The 25,267-nt window shown below is 32.6% G+C and overlaps 1 protein-coding gene across 1 annotated transcript; it reads left to right on the top strand.

Moving 5' to 3' along the window:
• LOC127706941 (ecdysone-induced protein 78C-like) lies at positions 1-23,451 on the top strand. Its single transcript, XM_052211656.1, has 8 exons — positions 1-532; positions 1,367-1,485; positions 4,092-4,233; positions 5,768-5,976; positions 10,384-10,528; positions 10,996-11,159; positions 12,283-12,388; positions 18,444-23,451. Exons 1-8 carry the CDS (start codon positions 295-297, stop codon positions 18,701-18,703), a joined length of 1,383 nt encoding a protein of 460 aa, XP_052067616.1. The 5' UTR covers positions 1-294; the 3' UTR covers positions 18,704-23,451.
• Positions 23,452-25,267: the final 1,816 nt, after the last annotated feature.

Genomic DNA, 25,267 nt, shown 5'->3' with positions numbered 1-25,267 from the left:
TATAGTGAATCGCCATGTTGAAAGAATTTACATACACAATTAGTGAAGATAAAAACATAGAAAAAAGCGTTATTTTGAATTGAATTGATAAAAGGAATGATAACAAATGATTTTTTAGGAACGTTTGAAATCACTTACCCCTAAAAGCATCAGCTCTTTATTCAATTTATATGTGCAATTACAGGTATACCGTGGAAGGTTTTTGGTGGTAAAAATCAGCTGATTTGATAAAAAAAACAATAACAGTTTTATATAGAACTGATTGCAGTTTATTTAAACAGTTATGTAGTCAGTATGACCCAGCCTTCATACAGTGCTGCTAATGTAGCGAGCAGTAGTGAATGCACAAGAGAACAATTGCCACCTATTTTCCTTCAGAATCAACAAAGTATTGAGAATAGGAATGTGTTGTTCAATCAATCTTTCCATCAGCTACAACAACATGACAACCAACTATCACAAAGCACTGAAGCATTACATGTAGGATATGAAGATATTGATCAAAAGCCAGACCTTGCCAAAATATCTAAAGGTATAAAATGTTTCGTTTCTTGTGAATAAAAAGAGATGTACATTGTAGGTACCATAAACAGCGGCTTGGACAGTAAGAATCCTTCCTGTTGCAATCTTGTTTATGATCAAAATAAGAAGCTCTTTCAATTTCATACACAGAGTTATTAAACTAAACATTTTTTTCCCAATTTAGTCAAAACTATATATATGTATGCCTTTAAAATTGTTATAACATTTTAATTTTTTAATGCCTACTTAAAGTTTTTCAGGTGTACATTTCCTTGGATCATAAATGTTAATGTGATACTTGTAGTAAAACTTTTATATTTAGGACTACATGTATCAATATAAAATCAATGGTCGGTATAGTAGGCGATACATTTCAGCGTGTGCACTCTTGTTTGATAAATATCTAGAATTTGTTCAATTATCTTTTAATCACCTAATTAGAAGAAGCCAATCATCAACAGGGTTGATAAAACTGCCAAAAGCTTGGTATTTTTGTAACTTTATGGCATTGTCAGTTATTAAATTAGAGTTACACACTCAGGTAGCATTTAAATGATTTTACTGGAAAGTCTGAGAGGCATGTAAGTTAAAAAGTTTATTTATTGAAAAGGCAGAGGGGTGTCTTTTTTTTGCTTTCTAGGGCGGAAGGGCAGGGGTAAGGGCACCAAGGGCGGGCCGCCCTTCTATTTTGGACAGCATGAACACTCAGTCACTGTGTAGGAAAATGATTGACCAGTGAATCTAGAATGATGTGTGACAGCAATACAAGCTCCAAGGAGCCTTTTACTCTTCTGACATTGTTCATATATAATAATTAGAATAAGTGTGATGATTTATTCAACAGAAAGTGTTATACAGCCAGCAGATTCCAACACACCAAAACAACAGTTTGTACCATGTAAAGTATGTGGAGATCGAGCCTCAGGATTTCATTATGGTGTTACTTCATGTGAAGGTTGTAAGGTAAGTGTACCATGTAAAGTATGTGGAAATCCAGCCTCAGGATTTCAGTATGGTTTTACTTCATGTGAAGGTTGTAAGATAAGTTTGTACCATGTAAAGTATGTGGAGATTGAGCCTCAGGATTTCATTATGGTGTTACTTCATGTCAGGTAATACCAACTACTTAAACATGTAATAAAAGAATATAATTTAGGGACAGTGGGTGTAGCCCTTATTCACATGATTAACAGCAACATTAATTTTTATACGCCCATTTACAGGACGTATTATGGTATACCATTGTCCGTCCGTCTGTCCGCCCGTCGTCAACATGTCGGACATTAACTCAAAAACGCTTTAACCAATTCGCATAAAACATTGGTGAATTGTTTATTTCTATTGACGTGAGCTCCCTTTCGTTTTTTATAAATTTTAGGTTATACGTTGCCGAGTTATGGGGTTTTATTCATTAAAAAGGGGGATTTTCCAGTTTTTGGACAATAACTCAAGAATGCTTTCACCAACTTGCAAGAAATTGTGGTGAATTGTTTATATCTATTGACATGAGCTCCCTTTCGATTTTTATATATTTTCGATTTTACTTTTCCGAGTTACAGGGTTTTCTTCATAAAAAAGGGGGGATTTTCCAGTTTTCGGACAAAAAATCAAAAATGCTTTGAGCAGTTCTTATGGAACCTTGGTGAATTGTTTATATACTATTGATGTAAGCTCCGTTTAGAATTTTATAAATTTTACATTTTACATTTCTGAGTTATGGGGTTTTATTCATTAAAAAAGGGGGGATTTTCCAGTTTTCGGACAATAACTCAAAAATGCTGTCAGCAATTCTCATGAAACTTTGGTGAATTGTTTATATCTATTGATGTTAGCTCCCTTTACATTTTCATAAATTTCTAATATGACATTGAGAATTATTTGAACTTTATTTGTTTATAGTCTGACAACAGATTTACTAAGTATTGCGCAACAGCACAGTGTATTGCACAACAGCAAGAAATCTTTAATTGAATATAAATTCAATTCATATAACCAATTTCAAGTTCTTTGACTTCATTTATTCAGAAACCTATAATATGTCAAATATTTAATACAATCCAAATTTAGACCTGTATCAAGCTTGAATATTGTGTCCATTTTTGCCCCAACTATTCAGGGTTGGACCTCTGCGGGCGTATCCAGCTGCGCTCAGTGAAGCAGTTTATTGAAATGAGCATCTGGTGCAGTACAATAGCTATTGTTAATGCTATTATCAAATTGAAATACCATTACATACATTGGAACCAAAACAAATACCCTAGTAGCATGACTAGAAATAGCACCTTCAGATGAAAGAACAAAAATTGTCACCAGATACAAAACTAGAATATATGAATACCACAAGATACCATTTAGCAAATACAATATAACACAACACAGGGCTCGACAATAACGCTTGTCCGATTGTCCGGTACCAGAGGAAAAAAAGGTCGGACAAGTAAAAAACATAGTAAGCTTGTCCGACGGGACAAGTAAAATTATTCTTCAGAAAATAAATTAAATCCAACTTTGATGATCAAAGTAATTATAAACAAAAAAACAAGAAAAGAAGATAAAAACAAATATTAATTTGACATGTTTACTTGCAGTCGATAATTTAAAACTGGTTCTTTGTTAGATAGTTCTTAACAGATAAAACGCATACTATTCTCGGAAACCAGTCTTACTGATAGGAATCAGCGATTGCACTTTGTAGATAAGGTAACCTTACAAGACAGTTCGGCACCAGCACGGAAACGATTCGGCTCTATGTTTAATAGATAGTTTGGCATGTAGGAGACATTTTTAATAGACATGTTTAATAGACAGTTTGGCACCATAGGAGACATTTCGGGACCAAGACAAACCAGTACCTCGTTTCCCTACCTTATTCTGTTGCTTTATAATATTAAAGTACCATAATTTTTTTTTCACAAAAATATTTTAAAAAAAAAATGAAGAAATTATTAAATTATTGACCATAAAATTCTTAGAATCATATTTGATCATATGTAGACAAAACAATGACGGTGTAGACTGACAGGCCTACCTGACGGTGCCTCATGTGCTGAGTCTGATGAGACTTTGGCATTGATGAAAACTAGAACCTAAGTCCCGTGACATGACTGGATTCAGTTGTTCCTGACTCATATTTTTGAAAAGGATTTCAAGAGATATAAATCAAATTCTGTTCTTTTGTTTTAATTCATTTTGTTTGGTGAATCAAATTAAAATGCAAAAAAGGTTGATATTAGGATTTTTTTCGGACAAGTTACAATTCCATTCGGACAAGTAAGTTTTGGTATGTACTTGTCCTATTGGACAAGTTGAAAAAAAAGTTATTGTAGAGGCCTGCAACAACATGATTCATTTGTAATACTTGTGACTCACTCATCATACCAGAAATTGAATCCAATGATTTAATTATAGTGTCTTTGAGCAAGATAGAAACTTGAAGTATGAATTTATAAAGAATAGTTAAACCTGACATGTATGAAAGAATTGTCACTAGAAGTTAAGATTGCTATAATTAATCTAAACAGAATAGAAATGAAGTAGATATTATATAGTGATGTAATTATTTATCTTAGGGATTCTTCAGGAGAAGCATTCAGAAACAGATAGAGTACAGATGTTTAAGGGATGGAAAGTGTATGGTTATACGACTGAATAGAAACAGATGTCAGTACTGCCGCTTTAAAAAATGTTTGGCTGTAGGAATGTCTAGAGATTGTGAGTATCAGAACTGATAGAAAAACATTATAATAAAAAAAAAATGCCTTAAAATATATTATTGCTATTTTGTGCATTTTTCCTTTGATCTTTTTGGTGATCATATTTCATGCTACTCGCTTGAGATGGAAAATTATCGTCAGAAACTAAGGAGGCACGTGACATCGTCAATGTAAAAATGAACGACCTCATAGGCAAAATAGGGATAAACAGATTAACAAAGGTCTTTCATACTCTAGGATGTTTCTCAGCCACATCTCATCTCAGGGCTGTCGCCCTCGGTGAGATTGTAGCTGAGTTCAACTCTCTCGTTTGAAAAACCATCAATAATCTATAATTCACAAAAAGAATTTAATGTGATAATAAAAATTACAAATATCTGTCCATCATGATTGAAAAGCATAATCAAAAGGAAAAATTCCATAAAATTATATTTATAAAAAATGAATTTAATGTGTAATAATTAAAAATGACAAAAATCTATCAGATTTTTAGGTCTGATTTCTAGAAAAGAGAAGAGTGAAAATGAACTGAATTTTTTTACATTTTTATACGCCCATTTATGGGACATATTATGGTTACCGTTATCTGTCCGTCCATCCGTCTTCTACATGTTGGACAATAACTCATAAACGCTTCAACCAATTTTTATGAAACTTTGGTGAACTATTGACTTCAGCTCCCTTTTTTTTTTTTTTTTTAAAGTTTAGATATAACGTGCGGAGTTATGTGATTTTATTCATAAAAAGGGGGATTTTCCAGTTTTCGGACAATAACTCATAAATGCTTTGAGCAGTTTTCATGAGCCTTTGGTGACTGGTTTATATCTATTGAAATAAGCTCCCTTTAGTTTTTTTTATAAATTTCTGATATGACATTGAGGAGTTATGGAACTTTATTCGTTGAAAACGGGACGGGCATATCATGCGCTCATAGGGCAGCTTTTTATTTCATGTCCAGGCCTTTTATTGATAACTATACTGTAGGGGTTTTCCTCAATGCTGAAGGCTGCACAGTTACCTTAGTAAGAACAGGAATAAAAGCCCTGTTCATTGATAATTTTCTATGTTTTCTATGTATTGTGTGTGATTTTGTCCCATGTACATTTACTCCATATCCTTTCATTTTCTATTAGTTGCTTACTTCTACATCACTTGGTCTCTGGTCAGAGGACACAGTCATCATCCTTTCATTTTCATTGTATACAAATAGAGTCCCTAGTGTGGACAGTGTATTACTTGCAAATTTTTCTCATACACCTTCGAAATTATTTTTTAATACTTTATGCATAAAATAGTAAGTAGGGGAATGGAATTATATGTAAAAAAAATTTGGGGCATGAATTTTTAGGTAAAGTAGTGGTTTGGTCCAGTCTTAAAGGATAAAAAATAAGTACATGTGTATGTCTGAAGCTGTCAAACAAAATTATTACCTGAAAAAAAACATGAAAAAAAGAATAAAAACAAAAAGTATATTTTCAAAATTTTAAAATAATCTCTACAAGTTAATGATGTAAAAGAATTTTCTATTTTAGCTGTGAGATATGGAAGAGTACCAAAAAGATCTAAAAGTGTGGATGATCCATTTGGAGGATCCAGTGACTTGTATCCCGATGATTCTGCAGCAGAAAGTCGCCATCTAGCATTATATGACATCATCCTCAATATCTCTCAAGCACATCATGCACATTGTGCTGTTACGGAGGACAAAATAAAATTACTGCAGCGAAAGCATTCTACATTGGTAGGAGTATTACCTTTCTTTTTTGACATACAGTATATAGTCACATAAAGTTAAGGGCTATTCCATTAAAATGTATGTGGGAGGGTAGGAAGGGACTTATATAGTCACATAAAGTTAAGGGCTATTCCATTAAAATGTATGTGGGAGGGTAGGAAGGGACTTATATAGTCACATAAAGTTAAGGGCTATTCCATTAAAATGTATGTGGGAGGGTAGGAAGGGACTTTCAAAATATCCCTACAACCAAGAACCATTTTTTAGATAATTTTGCATAATGGTAATAGACTCATACTGAAAAAAGACCCATGACCCACATTCAATAATTAAACTTCCCTTCCTACCCTCCCACATGCATTTTAATGGAATAGCCCTAAAGTAAAATGATACTGATTCATGATTCAAAGGAGAAGGTCCTGTAAGGGTTTATTTTTGCCTAAAATTTGAAGTACATCTGATGAAGGATTTTTAATATTTTCTAAACACTTGTTTATGTAAAAGATTTAAATGGATTTGGTCATTAAAGATGCTTAAATTCAAGCTTAAATATTAAAAAAATCTATCAAATATGTCATGAAACGTCACTTTTCATATATGTTTTTGTCTAAAATGTAAGTGGCAGCATTCATGTTCAGTCTCAACCTTTACATATGTTACATGTATGTATTATCATCAAATACAACATATAATTGAATATTTAGACTGAACACAAGTGCAGCCACTTCCTTTTAGCCAACAACCGTATGAAAAGTAGTACAAATGCTAAAATTGTGAAGATTTCAGTACTTTTGCATGAATTAATGATGCTAGTACCTGCTGCATGTGCATTGTATTGTAAAAAACAGCCCATTTTTATGTAACAAAAGTATTGTACTTTCCAATAAATTGCTAAAAGTTTACATTTTTAACAAATTTGTTAAAATGCTGTATTGAGGGGCCAAAAAGGGGTCTTACAGAGCCTACTCCTTTAATCAAGCAAAAAATGACTTACAAAAACTTTCCTGTCTTAAACACAATAAGAATAGTCATCATGGATATAGAATCTTTATTATCACTATTTTCTTAAGTTGTCCATTTATCTTCCTGTATAATCATTTTCCACTCATGCTTCTCCATTGAGATAGGTTTTTCTCAGTCAAGTGGAGTAAAAATCTTTTTCAGAACCATAGTAAATCTATAATTATAAGAAGGCAAAAAATCTGATCAAATATCCTCATAATTCTAAAATGTTTCTAGGAGCTGGGGGGGGGGGGTCTATAATTATAAGAAGGCAAAAAATCTGATCAAATATCCTCGTAATTCTAAAATGTTTCTAGGAGCTGGGGGGGGAATCATATACAGTTGTAAATGGACATCATTTAGCAGCAGAGGGAGCATTAAGTGTTGCCCTTGTCCGTCTGTATGTCCATCTGTCTGTATGTATGTCCCCAAATTGGTTCAACCAAATGTTATGAAACTTATACACAATGCTTATTACCACAAAACATAGATCAAGTTTGAATTTGGGTGGCGTCATGATCACTTTTACTGTTTTTGAGTTATGTCCCTTTAATTTAAGCGGGGGCATCATCTGTGTCCATGGGACTCGATCTCCATTTTTATTAGCTCACCTGGCCCTAAGTGAGCTTTTCTCATCACTTGGCGACCGTCGTCCGTCGGCGTTGTCGTTAACTTTTTACATTTTGAACTTCTTCTAGAGAACCACTGAATGGAATGAAACCAAACATGGCATGAATGTTCCTTATGAGGTGCTGACCAAGTGTTGTTACTTTGTAGCCGATCCATCATCCAAGATGGCCAACAGCAGGGGACTTAGTTTAACATAGGACCCTATGGGAAATTCATACAAATGTCTCCTTTTAGAGAACCAGTGAATGGAATGAAACCAAACATGGATTGAATGTTCCTTATGAGGTGCTGACCAAGTGTTGTTACTTTGCAACCGATCCATCATCCAAAATGGCCGCCAGCAGGTGACTTAGTTTAACATAGGACCCTATGGGAAATACATGCAAATGTCTTCTTTTAGAGAACCCCTGAATGGAATGAAACCAAACATGGATTGAATGTTCCTTATGAGGTGCTGACCAAGTGTTGTTACTTTGCAGCTGATCCATCATCCAAAATGGCCGCCAGCGGGTGACTTAGTTTAACATAGGACCCTATGGGAAATACATACAAATGTCTTCTTTTAGAGAACCACCGAAACGAATGAAACAAAACATGGCATGAATGTTCCTTATGAGGTGCTGACCAAGTGTTGTTACTTTGCAGTCGATCCATCTTCCAAGATGGCCGCCAGTGGGTGACTTAGTTTAACATAGGACCCTATGGGAAATACATACAAATGTCTTCTTTTAGAAAACCCCTGAATGGAATGAAACCAAACATGGATTGAATGTTCCTTATGAGGTGCTGACCAAATGTTGTTACTTTGCAGTTGGTTCATCATACAAGATGCCCGTCAGTGGGTGACTTAGTTTAACATAGAACCCTATGGGAAATACATACAAATGTCTTCTTTTAGAGAACCGCTGAATGGAATGAAACCAAACTTGGCATGAATGTTCCTTATGAGGTGCTGACCAAGTGTTGTTACTTTGCAGCCGATCCATCATCCAAAATGGCCGCCAGCGGGGGAGTTAGTTTAACATAGGACCCTATGGGAAATACATACAAATGTCTTCTTTTAGAGAACCACTGAATGGAATGGAACTAATCATGGCATGAATGTTCCTTATGAGGAGCTGACCAAGTGTTGCTACTTTGTTGCTGATCCATCATCCAAGATAGCCACCAGGGGGGGGGGGCTTAGTTTAACATAGGACCCTATAGGAAATACATACAAATGTCTTCTTTAAGGGTACCACTGAATGGAATGAAACCAAACATGGCATGAATGTTCCTTATGAGGTGCTGACCAAGTGTTGTTACTTTGCAGCTGATCCATCATCCAAAATGGCCGCCAGCGGGTGACTTAGTTTAACATAGGACCCTATGGGAAATACATACAAATGTCTTCTTTTAGAGAACCACCGAAACGAATGAAACAAAACATGGCATGAATGTTCCTTATGAGGTGCTGACCAAGTGTTGTTACTTTGCAGTCGATCCATCTTCCAAGATGGCCGCCAGTGGGTGACTTAGTTTAACATAGGACCCTATGGGAAATACATACAAATGTCTTCTTTTAGAAAACCCCTGAATGGAATGAAACCAAACATGGATTGAATGTTCCTTATGAGGTGCTGACCAAATGTTGTTACTTTGCAGTTGGTTCATCATACAAGATGCCCGTCAGTGGGTGACTTAGTTTAACATAGAACCCTATGGGAAATACATACAAATGTCTTCTTTTAGAGAACCGCTGAATGGAATGAAACCAAACTTGGCATGAATGTTCCTTATGAGGTGCTGACCAAGTGTTGTTACTTTGCAGCCGATCCATCATCCAAAATGGCCGCCAGCGGGGGAGTTAGTTTAACATAGGACCCTATGGGAAATACATACAAATGTCTTCTTTTAGAGAACCACTGAATGGAATGGAACTAATCATGGCATGAATGTTCCTTATGAGGAGCTGACCAAGTGTTGCTACTTTGTTGCTGATCCATCATCCAAGATAGCCACCAGGGGGGGGGGGGCTTAGTTTAACATAGGACCCTATAGGAAATACATACAAATGTCTTCTTTAAGGGTACCACTGAATGGAATGAAACCAAACATGGCATGAATGTTCCTTATGAGGTGCTGACCAAGTGTTGCTACTTTGTTGCCGATTTACTGTTCAAGATGGCCACCAGGATATTTTATTAAATAATGGGACCAATATTAAACCAAATTTGGCCTCAATCATTATTTGGGTATCTGTTATGATTTTTATCTATCTTTACATGATTTCTAAAACCAAAGTAGAGTCAGGTGAGCGACACAGGCTCTTTAGAGCCTCTAGTTTCAATTTCTTTCATCTCAAATACTTTGTGGGATTGACAATCAAAGATTTAAAAAATTGACATGAATTTGAGGTTGATTATCATGAAACAGTTAGGAATATAAATGACTATCAAAATAAGAATTATTCTGTATGTGTGTTAGGTATACTACAGATGTAAGGATTGACAGATACATTTTGTGTTAATCTAAATATTTAGTTATTTGTCATGAACTCTATTTACATATTTGAAAGTTTGCAAATGCAATATCTCATACAGCTTCATTAAACTGATTTCAATGGATCAAAATGGAGAACCGCTTCATATCATTTAAAAGTTTTAACATATAAAATGATATTATTTATAGAGTTACTGCCCTTTATGATTGAGACAGGAGAGTTTGGAGGGGTATAATGAGGAAACAGAGGGGTTATGATTTGAAGTCAAATGAATAGTTTTAAAATCATTGATGTTACAGATGCAGAGAATATCAATACCGTCCTCTCAGGTAAACTTTACAGACGAGCAGCTGGAAACACAGAAACTGTCCATGTGGTCCTGTCTCGCCCATTCAATTACACCTGCTGTAAACAGAGTCGTAGAATTCGCTAAAAGAGTTCCAAGTAAGTAAACTTCTGGTACTAACATACAGATTTCAGGACACACACTACTGACAAGAACACTCTCACAGTGTGACAAACTGCATACAGAAAAATAGTTTAGTTTAATAATCTTTAAAAATATAATGTCAATTGAATTGATGGTTTTATTGATTGATTGATTGATTGATTGGTGATTGCTTTACGCCGCATCAGCACAAAAAGGCTATATCGCAGCGAGATTTTATTGAAAGCTGTCAGATAAAGTAAAGTTTGGTTAAATTGGTATCAAGATTAGATAGAAAAACTTAACTTACTCACAGAAATAGCAGACATGGGGTTAAAAGGATTTTAAACAAGATTTTTAGGTTGCATCATTTAAAAAGATGGTGTTAAAGATCATAAGTTATCTTCATTGCTTAAAGTAAAGACATATTCCAGTGATCTGACCAAGTTGCATGTGGTACCGGAATATTTTTGTTTTGTTTCAGGTTTTACAGAATTAACACAAGATGATCAGTTATTATTAATAAAAGGTGGATTCTTTGAGATCTGGTTAACACGTATGGCGGGAATGTTTAGTAAATTTGATGGGATGCTGACATTTGAAGATGGAAGTATGATACAGCGAGATGAACTGTCTGTTGTGTTCACTGTAAGAAAAATTGCTAATAGTTGTTTTATAGAAATTTTGTATAATTCTACAAAGCTCATCAGCAGAAAAAGAGTGAATCATTTGAGCAGTTTGTTTATGATTTATATTTTATGATCCACTAGTTACTGATGAGAACTTCAAATAACTTTAAAATATGTAAGACTAAGCTCAAATCTTTAAACAGTTAAGTACTATCTTCATTTTAGGGTTGTGTATGTGGACATTGCAACAAGTTCTCAATCTCTTCTTTTGGATTTTGATGATTAAACCCTCAAGACTTAAACTTAATGGGCTGCTGAGAATTAGTTGATTCTGTTTTAATATGGAAAATTAAATATGTTTAAGTAATGTGGATTCACTCATTTTCATGGGTACCGATTTTTGTGGATTGAGAAAATATTGTATTTTAGTGGATATTTGATTTTGTGATTTGCCAAAGTCTGTATACAAGCCTATAGAAAATAGATGCTTCTGTGAACTTTAAATTTGTGGTTTGTCTATACCTATGAAGTCCATAAAAATTGTATTCTTCGAATAGCAATGTGAAAACAAAACAAGCCTGAAAAGACAATCAGTGTTGAGCAGGTTGGACACAACCCACCAAATAGTGAACACTTTTACAACAATGTAACTATCCCTCAAATATGGGATATTTTCAGAGTTCAAAAGTATTTTCAATAGACTTTACTGCTATTTGAAAATCTTCTGCCATATACCTCACAAAATAATTGTGAATCAACAGATATATGTTTAATTGACTATGTGTAGCCAAAAGTTGAAGATATATATTTTTTAGTAAACTTATATGGGTGGCATGTTAAATATAAAATAGCTATTTGTATAAGGTCATTTCTGTGGTAGATCCATGAGGTTCAACAAGCCAATGTCAGTTTAGTGTTGAGGTTTGATACACAGCTGACTAATAATTTCACTAGGAGATATATAGTAAAATTCTATATTATTTAATTCTTACCATGTGTTTAATAATCAGATGGATACAATTTCATTTTCAACCTGGCACTAGTTACCACTTTTTTTTTAATTCCAAATTAAAATTACAAAAATAAACCTTTTTATTTTTAGCCTGAGTTATTGTACAACTCTGTTTTATTGTTGTTTTTAGCCTGAGTTTGTAAACAGCATGTTTGATCTGGCAGCCAGTATACACCAGTTAAAATTAAATGACACAGAGATTGGTATCTTTACAGCCATTGTTCTTACTACTCATGGTAAGGTTATACTATTGATTAAACATCATATTCAACATTAAACACCACTACTTTGGTTTGCCTTGCCTGTGATAAATGACTAAGTGAGACATACATGTTACTTTTCCAGAAATTTAAAGATTTCAAAGAGCCTGCAATTTTTATACGACCGCAAAAATTTTTGAGGTCGTATATTGGTATGACGTTGGCGTCGTCCGAAGACACATTGGTTTTCCACTCTAACTTTAGTTTAAGTGAATGGATCTCTATGAAATTTTACCATAAGGTTCAATACCACAAAAGGAAGGTTGGGATTGATTTTGGGGGTTATGGTACCAACAGTTAAGGAATTAGGGGCCAAAAAGGGGCCAAAAATAAGCATTTTTGTAACTTCCAGACATAACTTGTGTGTTAGTGTATGGATCTCTCTGACATTGTACCACAAGGTTCCATATCACAAAGGGAATGCTGGGATTGATTTTGGGGGTAATTGCCTCAAAATATTAGGAATTAGGGGCAAAAAAAGGGGCAAAAAACAAGCATTTTTCTAGTTTCATGACAATAACTTGTGTGAAAGTGTATGAATCTTTCTGAAATTGTACTACAAGGTTCCGTATCACAAAGGAGAAGCTGGAATTGAGTTTGGGGGTAATTGCCTTAAACGTTTAGGAATAAGGGGCCAAAAATAAGCATTTTTCTAGTTTCCAGACAATAACTTGTGGTCAAGTGTATGGATCTCTCTGAAATTGTACTGCAAGGTACCATACCACAAAGGGAAGGCTGGGATTGAGTTTGGGGGTGATGAATCATAAGGGGGTTCAAAAAATTTGGGGGGGGGGATTTTTATTTTTTTTCCTTTTTTTATCCTTTTTTCTTTTTTTTTTCTTTTAAAATTTTCCTTTTTAAGTTGGTTATTTCTGATTTATATTTAAAAGCAAATAATAATGATATGGTAGGAGATACACACCAAACAGGATGTGTAAATTATTATATAATAAGTATTGTGCAATAGCAAGAAATTTTCAATTGCACAGTATTGCACAATAGCAAGAAATCTTCAATTGCACAGTATTGCGCAATAGCAAGAAATCTTCAATTGCACAGTATTGCGCAATAGCAAGAAATATCCAATAGCACAATATTGCGCAATAGCAAGAAATTGTCAATTGTACAGTATTGTGCAATAGCAAGAAATATTTAATTGCACAGTATTGTGCAAAAGAAGATACTTCGTATAAATTGCTTATTTCTTGACCAATTTCAATGGGGTTTTATTTTTGAATTCTTGGGGTTCTTTAATATGCTGAATCTAACCGTGTATTAAGTTTTTGGATTTTGGGCCCCGTTTTTAAATTGGTCCACATTGAGGTCCAAAGGGTCCAAAATTAAACTTTGTTTGATTTCATCAAAAATTGAATTATTGGGGTTCTTTGATATGCCGAATCTAACCGTGTATTTAGATTCTTAATTTTTAGTTCCGTTTTCAAATTGGTCTACATTAAGGTCCAAAGGGTCCAAAATTAAACTAAGTTTGATTTTAACAAAAATTGAATTCTTAGGGTTCTTTGATATGCTGAATCTAAACATGTATTTAGATTTTTGATTATGGGCCCAGTTTTTAAGTTGGTCCAAATCGGGGTCCAAAATTAAACTTTGTTTGATTTCAACAAAAATTGAATATATGGGGTTCTTTGATATGCTGAATCTAACCATGTATTTAGATTTTTGATTTGTGGGCCCCATTATCAACTTTGTCCACATTGAGGTCAAAAGGGTCCAAAATTAAACTTTGTTTGATTTCATCAAAAATTGAATTCTTGGGGTTCTTTGATATGCTGAATCTAACCATGTATTTAGATTTTGGATATTGGACCATAATAGGTGAATGTCCAATTTAAAATTTTTAAGTTCTTAGACCACATTTATTCTGTGTCAGAAACCTATGCTGTGTCAAATATTTAATCACAATCCAAATTCAGAGCTGTATCAAGCTTGAATGTTGTGTCCATACTTGACCCAACTGTTCAGGGTTCGACCTCTGCGGTCGTATCAAGCTGCGCCCTGCGGAGCATTTTATTTAAACTTGTTTAACATGTTGCGCCTGCCATTATGACAATTTACGTACAGAAATAAGTACTGAAGTACAAAGCTTGGTACATCTATATATTTATCTGATCTATTTATAACTCTACTTTCACTTTTCATTATTTCTTTCACCCAGAGCAACACACATTGTGAAATAAGAATTTAATTATAATAGTTTTGCAATAGTTTGCAATAATTGACAATCCTGCATACTAAGGTATCCACTTCAGGCAACTCTATCAGAAGTAAACTTGAAATAATTGACAATCCTGCAAACTAAGGTATCCACTTCAGGAGACTCTATCAGAAGTAAACTTGCAATAATTGACAATCCTGCATACTAAGGTATCCACTTCAGGAGACTCTATCAGAAGTAAACTTGAAATAATTGACAATCCTGCATACTAAGGTATCAACTTCAGGAGACTCTATCAGAAGTAAACTTGAAATAATTGACAATCCTGCATACTAAGGTATCCACTTCAAGAGACTCTATCAGAAGTTAACTTGCAATAATTGACTATCCTGCATACTAAGGTATCCACTTCAGGAGACTCTATCAGAAGTAAACACAACGGTGTAGGTTCACCATATCAAGTTTTCAAGAAATTGTATTGCTAACACTAGTTACTGCTAATTTAGAAATGTTACGTTGTTTTTATACGCCCGTTTACGGGACGTATTATGGTATACCGTTGTCTGTCCGTCCATCCGTCCGTCTGTCTGTCCGTCCGTCGTCAACATGTCGGACATTAACTCAAAAACGCTTTAACCAATTTGCATAAAACTTTGGTGAATTGTTAATATCTATTGACGTGAGCTCCCTTTCGTTTTTTATAAATTTTAGATTTTATGTTTCCCAGTTATGGGGTTTTATTCATTAAAAAAAGGGGGATTTTCCAGTTTTCGGACAATAACTCAAGCTTGCTTTCACCAACTTGCAAGAAATTTTGGTTAATTGTTTATATCTATTGACATGAGCTCCCTTTTGATTTTTAAAAATTTTAGATTTTACGTTTCCAAGTTACGGGGTTTTATTCATAACAAAAAAGTGGGATTTTCCAGTTTTCGGACAATAACTCAAAAATGCTTTCAGCAGTTCTCATGAAACTTTGATGAATTGTTGATATCTATTGATGTAAGCTCCCTTTAGAATTTTATAAATTTTAGATTTTACATTTCCGAATTATGGGGTTTTATTCATTAAAAAAGGGGGGATTTTCCAGTTTTCGGACAATTACTCAAAAATGCTTTCAGCAGTTCTCATGACACTTTGATGAATTGTTGATATCTATTGATGTAAGCTCCCTTTAGAATTTTATAAATTTAAGATTTTACATTTCTGAGTTATGGGGTTTTATTCATTAAAAAAGGGGGGATTTTCCAGTTTTCGGACAATGACTCAAAAATGCTTTCAGCAATTCTTATGAAACTTTAGTGAATTGGTTATATCTATTGATGTAAGCTCCCTTTAGAATTTTATAAATTTTATTTGTTTATAGTCTGACAACAGATTTGCGCAACAGCATAGTGTATTGCACGCACAATAGCATGCAATCTTTAATTGAATATAAATTCAATTCATATAACCAATTTCAAGTTCTTTGACTACATTTATTCAGAAACCTATAATATGTCAAATATTTAATTACAATCCAAATTCTGACCTGTATCAAGCTTGAATATTGTGTCCATTTTTGCCCTAACTGTTCATGGTTGGACCTCTGCGGGCGTATCCAGCTGCGCTCAGCGAAGCAGTTTTTTATTATTGCTAAATTTGTAACGGGATAGGTTGTAACAAAAACTTATATTTTAACTTTTTATAGCATTATTTATTTCTTGAAAACATTTCATGAAATCAAAGTAACTATTCTCTAATGTGTATCCAGGGTTCAACAATAGCAATAATGAATGCATGCACAAATTTCTGATTTTTTTTTATAAGAATATTTTTCAGCAATGAAGTATACTTGTAATTCTAAATCACAGAAAATTACCAAATTTAAAAAAAATTACTCAGTAAGATAGAAAAATATATATCTTTCCTAACATAAAACACCTTGGTGATCTTGTTTACTTCAGAAGTAGGAGGTCATGGGATTTTATACATGACTGGGTCAAATTAAAGACTGAAATTGGTATTTGCTGCTTTCCCACTTAACATGCAGCATTATAAAGTAGGATCAAAGTACATACAGCATTGGGAATAGAATTTAACATCAAAGTACATACAGCTTGAAAATAGAATTTAACATCAAAGTACATACAGCATTGGGAATATAATTTAACACCAAAGTACATACAGCATTGGGAATATAATTTAACACCAAAGTACATACAGCATTGGGAATAGAATTTAACACCAAAGTACATACAGCATTGGGAATAGAATTTAACACCAAAGTACATACAGCATTGGGAATAGAATTTAACACCAAAGTACATACAGCATTGGGAATAGAATTTAACACCAAAGTACATACAGCATTGGGAATAGAATTTAACATCAAAGATATATGTCAGACTAAGTAGTCAGTCTATTTAACATATATCCTTTGTTAAGTAATTGGTCCTTTACTCAATATTAAATAAGCTACAATGTAGACATTGAGTCAGAAAATTATTGGTAAAAAAAGAAGTAAATCAATAAACAAACAGTTTGTATACTTTAATATTTTTTTTTAATAAATAAAACATGATTCATTACAAAATATTCATCTAAATTTAAAGTTATCAAATCTTTTATAAAATCCATGATCAATAAAAATAAAATATCATTCAAAGGAGACCAAAAATGTTCAATTTAGAAAAAAACTTTATAGTTTCTAGAAAGAAAGTTGTTGTATGTGAAAGGATTCTTGTCATAAGGAGATATAAAATAACAAGAACAAATATTGATTTATTGTTTGAACCAGTTTCTATCTTAAATTTGAAAAAAAAGAGAAATTTTTCATAAATTTTAAAACATTTTGCCATAGATTTCTTGTAAATATTAACCTTTCTTGTCTTTGGTGATAATCAAACATTGATACAGACTTAATACTGCACTGAAATCTAAATCTTTATTTGTCATGATCCATTTAAAAAGAATTCCTAAATCCATAAATTTATCTTAGGTCTATAAGTAACTATATTCAATGTCAACAACAAAGTCTCCCTATTTTTCCTGCCTAAATGACAGGAAGTAGATATAAATAGATTTAACATGTGCTTATGGCTAAAATTTGCAAGATTACTTCTGTTATTCATTAATTGTGGATATAGATATCCAATTTGAAGGTACAGTCATACATTTTATCTATTAAATAGAATAGATTGCAAATATTGCAAATTAACTTTAATATTCTACGTGAACTAACTGGGTCATGTGATATGTACATATGTCCGTCCCCTTCACAGATACTATAGTTTTAAACCCGATATCATGCACTAACTATGTCATAATTAAAGAAAATTTTGGCCATGGTTTAATCAGACATATTATACTATACTAATGAGCCAACTTTATTATGTACAAAAAATGTATAGGCATGTGTGTAACTATCGGGTTCACACTGTTTGTGTACAAAGTATTTGCAGACTTGTCACAGGTCAGCGCTTGGGTTGTGAGTGGAGCCATAAAATAGTTATCAGTGATCATAAAGTTATGAACTCCTAATTAACACACAAAAGAATAATGTAACAAGTGTTAATTACATCGATTAAATCCAATCAACAAGGTTAACCTCATAAGGTAAATCGATCACGTGGTGTCAACAATCTGGGTAAACTGGTTTGAACTGGTCAAATTTCACCTGGACTTTTATACCGCACGGAAAATTGCTTAAAATTTTACCGATTTACAATTTTTTTAACTGAAAATTTTAGCACCACGGTAAAAAATTAAACATCGCTGTAAGACTGATACCACCACAGTCAAAAATTATACATAGTGGGCCCGCGGTCCTTTAAGGGCCACTGAGTAAATGTTAAGAATTTTTTTTAATTTCAGATCGTAGAGGATTACAAGGACCAAAATATGTTGAAAGTATACAAGACAAATTATTAGAAGCTTTAAAACTACAAATTAGTCGGAATCATTCAACGGAGGAAAATCTTTTTGGAAATACAATAGTTAAATTGCCACATCTACGAACTGTTGGTATACAACACAATGAAATATTAGAATGGTACAGATCACATTGGGAGAAAGTCAAGTTACCCCTCTTGTTTGCTGAGATTTATGACATACAAAAGCATGAGGATGAATGAAATAATAGTAGCTATATTGTTAATGTGTAATTTTATCTTAATCTCAGCTGATAAAAAATCCAGTGCAATTTCCGGTGACTTTTTACAAATATATTCCAAAATATAACAAACCTGGTGGGTTATTTATAAAGTTTTTCTCACATACCGGTAATTCATTAAAAATGCTGAAAATATATATAATTATATCTAAATGAGAAAATTACTTGATTTTTCAGTTGTTTCAACTGTTTAAAAATTACCAGAATTCTCATTAGGATTACAATTTGTTACATAAAATAATCATTCATTTGTAAACCAGTAAAATAGAGTAAAACCAGTCTAAAACTTCATTGAGACACTTGTGGAAACCTAGAGAAATAGTTCTTCCAAAGTTTTATTCCATTCCATGCAACATAAGCATGTATGTTAAATATGGAAATTCTATTCAAAAAGAGAGTGATTTTTAAAGACTAAAGAAATCTTTTTAAGGTTTGCTAATGAAATTCTATACCCCAAACACAGAACAAATTAATTTGGCTCATTTTTATCTTATTTTAAATTTTACATTCATTATTTTACACTAATTTCAATGTTACAAATGATATTTGCCATGCAGTACAAATTGCATTCTATGTTACTAAGTGTGAAATTAACAAAGCAATAGTTTTCCTGTATACATTAACCTCATTTTGTGTTTTCATTGTAATGTATCATCAAGTTTTATATATTGTTATTGGTTAGTATCTCTGTTCCCTTATACATGTGTTTCTGAAAGGAACTGAAACTTACCCTTATACATGTGTTTCTGAAAGGAACTGAAACTTAACCTTGAAAACAGACTGAAATCTGAGGCTTGATGGACTGAAATCTTACAAGTTTGTGTTTATATCTACATTTATTCATAGTGTTACTAAGTACAGTAAGAAACTGCTTATCAGAGCAAACTACATTTGTAAGAAAGAGACCACAGCATTCATTTAAATAATCACTTCCAGGTTCAAATGTCATTAGAAGAATCGATTTACAATTTAAGAAAAAATAACTTTAATTTGTTACTTTGTGGTTGGATTTCAGTCATAAAAGACTCCTGCATTTCAGTTCTTTATAAAAGTATCTTATGGGTTTATTTGACAGACAATAGTGCTATGAATAGTTCTGTACATTGCTTTATACACTTTTATGTAGACATGTTGTATAACTATGTTGATTTTTTAACAATTTTACCGTAGATACAGCATTATTCTATAAAATAGTAAATGTATGTTGACAATTGTGGTTAGTGCTAGTCCACAGAATTTTCTTTGGATCCTTGGAATACAATTAAGTTAAAGTTTGAATTGAGGTTAAAAGGGTAAGATCCCTGTTCTACAACACTCTTTAAATTCTCATATCTTTTTATGCATTATGGAGTTAAAAATGAAGGACCTCTGTCACCCCTTTTTATTTGCAGCCTTGAGAATAGTTAAGGATATTTCCACAATTTCGCGATATTGAATTGCAAAATAGAAAAAATAAATTCTGAGAACATTTCTCATTTAACAGTATATGGCTTTGTAAATTTGGTTGGTTCAAGTATAAGCCAAAACATAGTATAAATCAGTAGAATTGCATGTATCAATTCATTGTGTTCAGCCCTTCTCAGTCTTAGCCATTAAATGCCTTGTTAAACTGTTTTCATTAAAAAATTCAGGGATGTTAAAGTTTACCTCTTAAAGTTATATTTTTGAATTCTTCTGTTTTCAACGTCAGTAAAATAGATCATATGATTTTGTTTGATTATTAAAGTCAGTAATAAATGGCCAGTATAAAGTTGTACTACTTAGCATATGTATTATTGAATGTAGATATAAGACGGAAAGCATTTTTGACACCAGTTCATTTATCATTATATATGAAATTTTTTTTTATAGCTTTATAGTAAAATCAAATTGGAATGACCATCTATTCTCTATGTCCACTCTTTCCATGCATGAATAGCAGTATGGTCAAGATGAAAGTTAGGTTTGAAAAAATAAGGATAGATTGGAAAATAAGATAAGTGAACATTTGATAAATACTTTATGTACCCACACCTGTTAACAGTTAGGTGAATTGTCTTTCAAAAGTTACAGGATTCTATCAAACTATTTAGGTAGAATAAAGGCAGGGAATTAATCTGGTTCCACCAGACTTAGCTACTATACCAAATGAATATTTTTAAGCCATTCGTATAATAATTAAGACTGAAAATTCTCAGGAAATAAATTTGTATACCATGACGGTTAAAAGCATTCACAGAAATTTTATATGTAAGTTGTTTTATTGAGATATTAGTAATTTGTTAGTTTATATCATAATCAATGTTAACGAATAAAAGTTTTACTGACAGATTTTATATTGTTGTTCAGATTAGAATGTTTGTACAGCAATATTTGGCCAGATTTATTGTTCTGTAGGAACTTAGCTACAGCTTTATGTTGAGTAAGAGGCAAATTTTTGTCAATTTTGTCAATTTTTTTAAGATTATCTTCACTCACAAAATGGAAATGTTACAGTTTTATATTTGTTTTGTTGATATGATTTCAGAGTTTCAGGCTGTTTTTGTTTTCAGAATAGGGCACTTGTTATTTGTTAAAAGTTGATTATATATGATGTCTTATTCAGTTAGACAATTTTAATGTACAGATGACTTGTTGCTGTTTATCTTATCAGATATTATTTTATGTTGCCTTTCATGATGAAAAAATGTGTATACACAAACTCTCTAATGGATAGTTATATACTGCAAAAGCTATTTTCACTAAAATGTTCATGACTTGCGAGTATTCTATTGACGTAAGATTTTTAGTGAAAAGGGTCTCTGGAGTTTTATTTTCTGTTCATTTTGCTTTCCTGTCTTTTGAAATATCTTGAACGGTATGTTAAAAAGAGCTCTGTTAAAAAATCCCTGAAAAAGAGTGAAATTACATCAAAAGTAGGATGATCCCATCAACATTTATTTGTTGTGTATTATTTGAATTACAGGAGATAAAAGTTAAATATCTTTTGTTCACTACTATTTTTTTACAACATGAATATGAAGAACCATGGTTTTTGCTTGGAGAATATAATGGGGAAGGTATTTACATTTCAGACTTGATGGTTTGTAATAAGCTAGACATTTCCATGGTACTTTTTTAAACTACTGTAGAAGTTTTTGTCTGACCTGTTGCTGAAGGTGACTTTAATATTACTTTTCTGATAATGGTATTTACAGTTATTATTACATCTAAATCTCATGTTTACCTTATTTTAATTTTATGGAGGCTGTTTATACTCTGACTTTTAAAGGCAGGCAGGTAAATATGATTGACAGATAAACAATATGTGGATTTCAGATTATTTACCTGACCTTTGTGATGTGAAATTGACCTCATTTTTGGGTAAAGATTGCATAAAATGCAATCAAAACCTTATAGTACTGATTCGATATCTATATCTTCCAAAGTTTATCACTACCTTCGATTGTTAAAACAAAAGAGTACAGTACAGTGTCCATTATTTAGATCCTACTCCTAGCCAGTCATGCAATTTATTGATATGTTATACTTTGATATTTAGGTTACAATATGATGTGTATTTTAAATACCATACTTGTCAAGAACCTTTATTTTATTAAAAATTACATGTATGAATCTGTTATAAAAATGATGAACAAAGGAAGATAACTCCAACTAAAATTTTAAATTTGCCTAGCATGTTTTATTTAGAAATTCACCACCAATGACACGGTCAGGTTTTCTGGAAAAGATATATTTGTCAGTGACAATGGTCAGGTCAGGTTAACAATATTTTATATGTGAATTCGTTATAAGAAGAACTACATCCCACTTGTTTCATTTTAGCCTTGACCACATTTACAGAGTTCATTGACCTAAAAATAATTCAGATTGTGCGGCAAGTGAGACATTTCAGTTTTTCAATTCTTGTATGTGTTGTTATTTTTTGTGGTTGTTCAAAATGACAATTTTATAAAATGGATTTTATCTAGGCTTATCCTGTACATGTCTTTTGGATATTTGTGTCCTTTTGTCCAAAATTAATATAAAAAAAGATTTGAAGAATCTATGAACCTTCTCATTTTCGTGCTGAAGCAAAAATAATGGAGTCATGTTTTGTTTATGTTTTGTTTATGTTGTATATAGTGGAAGCTACCACTATTGTGATGTGATTTGTGAAAGAAAAAGTATTAATGGCTATAATTGTTATTACTTCAATATGGACTAATTCAGAAATTACTTGGTGATAAGTTTTTTTTTGGCAATCTATTTCCTTCGAGTCAGTCTTCAGTGTAAATTTATACATAGGAAAGGGGGAGGGACTTTCAGAAAGGTATGATGACTCTGATAAAGTTTTTACCCTAATCCAAACACTTCTAATGAATTCATATAAAAATGTATTTGCAACAAGCCAGTAATAATTTATAAGGATAGAATTTGGGATTTCAGAATCAGTCAGTTTTGAACACAAACCTGGCAGTTTCTCAAAATTTGATTGGATAGAATTTGATGAAGTTGTACGTACATTTCAGGTAGACTTTTATACATTTTGCAGTAGTAATATTTTTTTTATGTCATAAATGTTAATGTCTTGTAGATCAAGATGAGATATATTTTGATAAAAAGAATCATATATAAAATGATCCGTAATCCACCTTCATAGTTTAATGGCCATCACAGTGTTATATCTATAGTTGTTAACATTTCACAGAGTAAATCATGTGCTGATCAAATAAATATATGTAATACGAATAGTTCATTATTTCTATAGCCATCAAGGTCAATCAGGGTTATTCAAGAGATTTGTAAATAAATGGGGAATGTGTCCATGGGACACAGATGATTCCCCTGCTTGCATATCATATAAAGTTATAAAGGCATATAACTGAGGAACTGTAAAAGTGATGCTACCCAAATTTGTACTTAATCTGAGTTTTGTGGTAGTAAGTATTGTGTATAAGTTTCATAACATTTGGTTGAGGCAAATTTAAGTAAGAGAACGGAAACGAAAAATCCAGCAATTTTTCCGTTTGTAAACAGGTCACTCTAGAACAGTAAAAGTGACACTACCCAAATTTGTACTTGATCTGAGTTTTGTGGTAATAAGTATTGTGTATAAGTTTCATAACATTTGGTTGAGGCAAACTTAAGTAAAGGAACGGAAACGAAAAATTCAGCAAATTTTATACAACTTTTTTGCGGTCGTATATTGGTATGACGTTGGCAACATCGTCGTCCGAAGACACATTGGTTTTCGCACTCTAACTTTAGTTTAAGTGAATGGATCTCTTTGAAATTTTACCATAAGGTTCAATACCACAAAAGGAAGGTGGGGATTGATTTTGGGGGTTATGGTACCAACAGTTAAGGAATTAGGGGCCAAAAATAAGCATTTTCTAGTGTCTAGACAATAACTGTGGAACGGTGTATGGATCTCTCTGAAATTATACTACAAGTTTCCATACCACAAAGGGATGGTTAGAATTTGCTTTGGGGGGGTTATGGCTCAAACCGTTTAGGAATTAGGGGCAAAAAAGGGGGAAAAACAAGGTTGTCCTGGTTAATGGACAAATATTTTAGTACAAAACTTAATTTAAAGCAGTGTAAGGGAGATAAATCAAAAACATCATTGAAATTATCTCCCTTACACTGCTTTTGAATTATGTATAAAGTAATGGTTAATGAATAATTAAGATAATTTAAAACAGTGTAAGGGAGGTAATCCAAATATGTTTTGGTTACTTCCCTTACACTGCTTTTAAATTATGTTTAAAGAAATGCATATTTATAAAGGAAGACCAGTAAAAATATCTGCAAATGTTGCATCTTTTTTTTTTACAAAAAAATCCATATGAAAGATTTGACACTATATTTTAAATTCTATTATAAAATAGATTAAGTTAGCACTATGGTAAATTTAAATGGGTAATTATGGTTTCAAACTCCATTGGAAATTTGAATTGAGATCATGACCATATCTTTAGGGAAAGAATTTTGGGGGGGAAAAAAGGGGGGGGGGGGGTAAAAAGAAATTGTGAAGGGTCAATTTTTTCTCATTTCAGATTTCAGAAATTAAAAAGAATTATTCTTCAAATATTATTTTTTTTTCAAATTTCAAATATTGAAAAAGTATTTTAAACTTTACCCACCTTTAAACTCCTGTAGCATAAAAATTACAAAACAGTGAACAAAAGGTCAAGGTAAAGTATATTACCATCCCTCGTCTTGATGTTAAATATAATCATAATACTTACATTACATGTATGAATCATTGGAATCTGTAATGCTGATTTGCTGACAACACTGGTGAGGCACTCCAATATCAAATTGTATTTCTGTATAGAATACAACAGCTATGATTGGCTGATAACACTGGTGAAGCACTCCAATATCAAATTATATTTCTGTATAGAATACAACAGCTATGATTGGCTGATAACACTGGTGAGACACTCCAATATCAAATTATATTTCTGTATAGAATACAACACTGGTGAGGCACTCCAATATCAAATTATATTTCTGTATAGAATACAACACTGGTGAGGCACTCCAATATCATATTGTA

This window comes from Mytilus californianus, unplaced genomic scaffold (genome assembly GCF_021869535.1).
Source record: "Mytilus californianus isolate M0D057914Y unplaced genomic scaffold, xbMytCali1.0.p SCAF_6, whole genome shotgun sequence".
NCBI lineage: Eukaryota > Metazoa > Mollusca > Bivalvia > Mytilida > Mytilidae > Mytilus > Mytilus californianus.
Note: the sequence above shows the minus strand (reverse complement) of the source record. Positions and strands in the feature narration are given on the sequence as shown.

What these genes read in the sequence shown, in the direction of transcription:
- LOC127706941 (XM_052211656.1), top strand. Translation starts at nt 295, where the DNA reads ATGACCCAGCCTTCATACAGTGCTGCTAATGTAGCGAGCAGTAGTGAA. An exon ending in AGCGAAAGCATTCTACATTG is followed by an intron (nt 5,977 to 10,383) that starts GTAGGAGTATTA and finishes TTGATGTTACAG; the next exon opens with ATGCAGAGAATATCAATACC. An exon ending in ATTCGCTAAAAGAGTTCCAA is followed by an intron (nt 10,529 to 10,995) that starts GTAAGTAAACTT and finishes GTTTTGTTTCAG; the next exon opens with GTTTTACAGAATTAACACAA.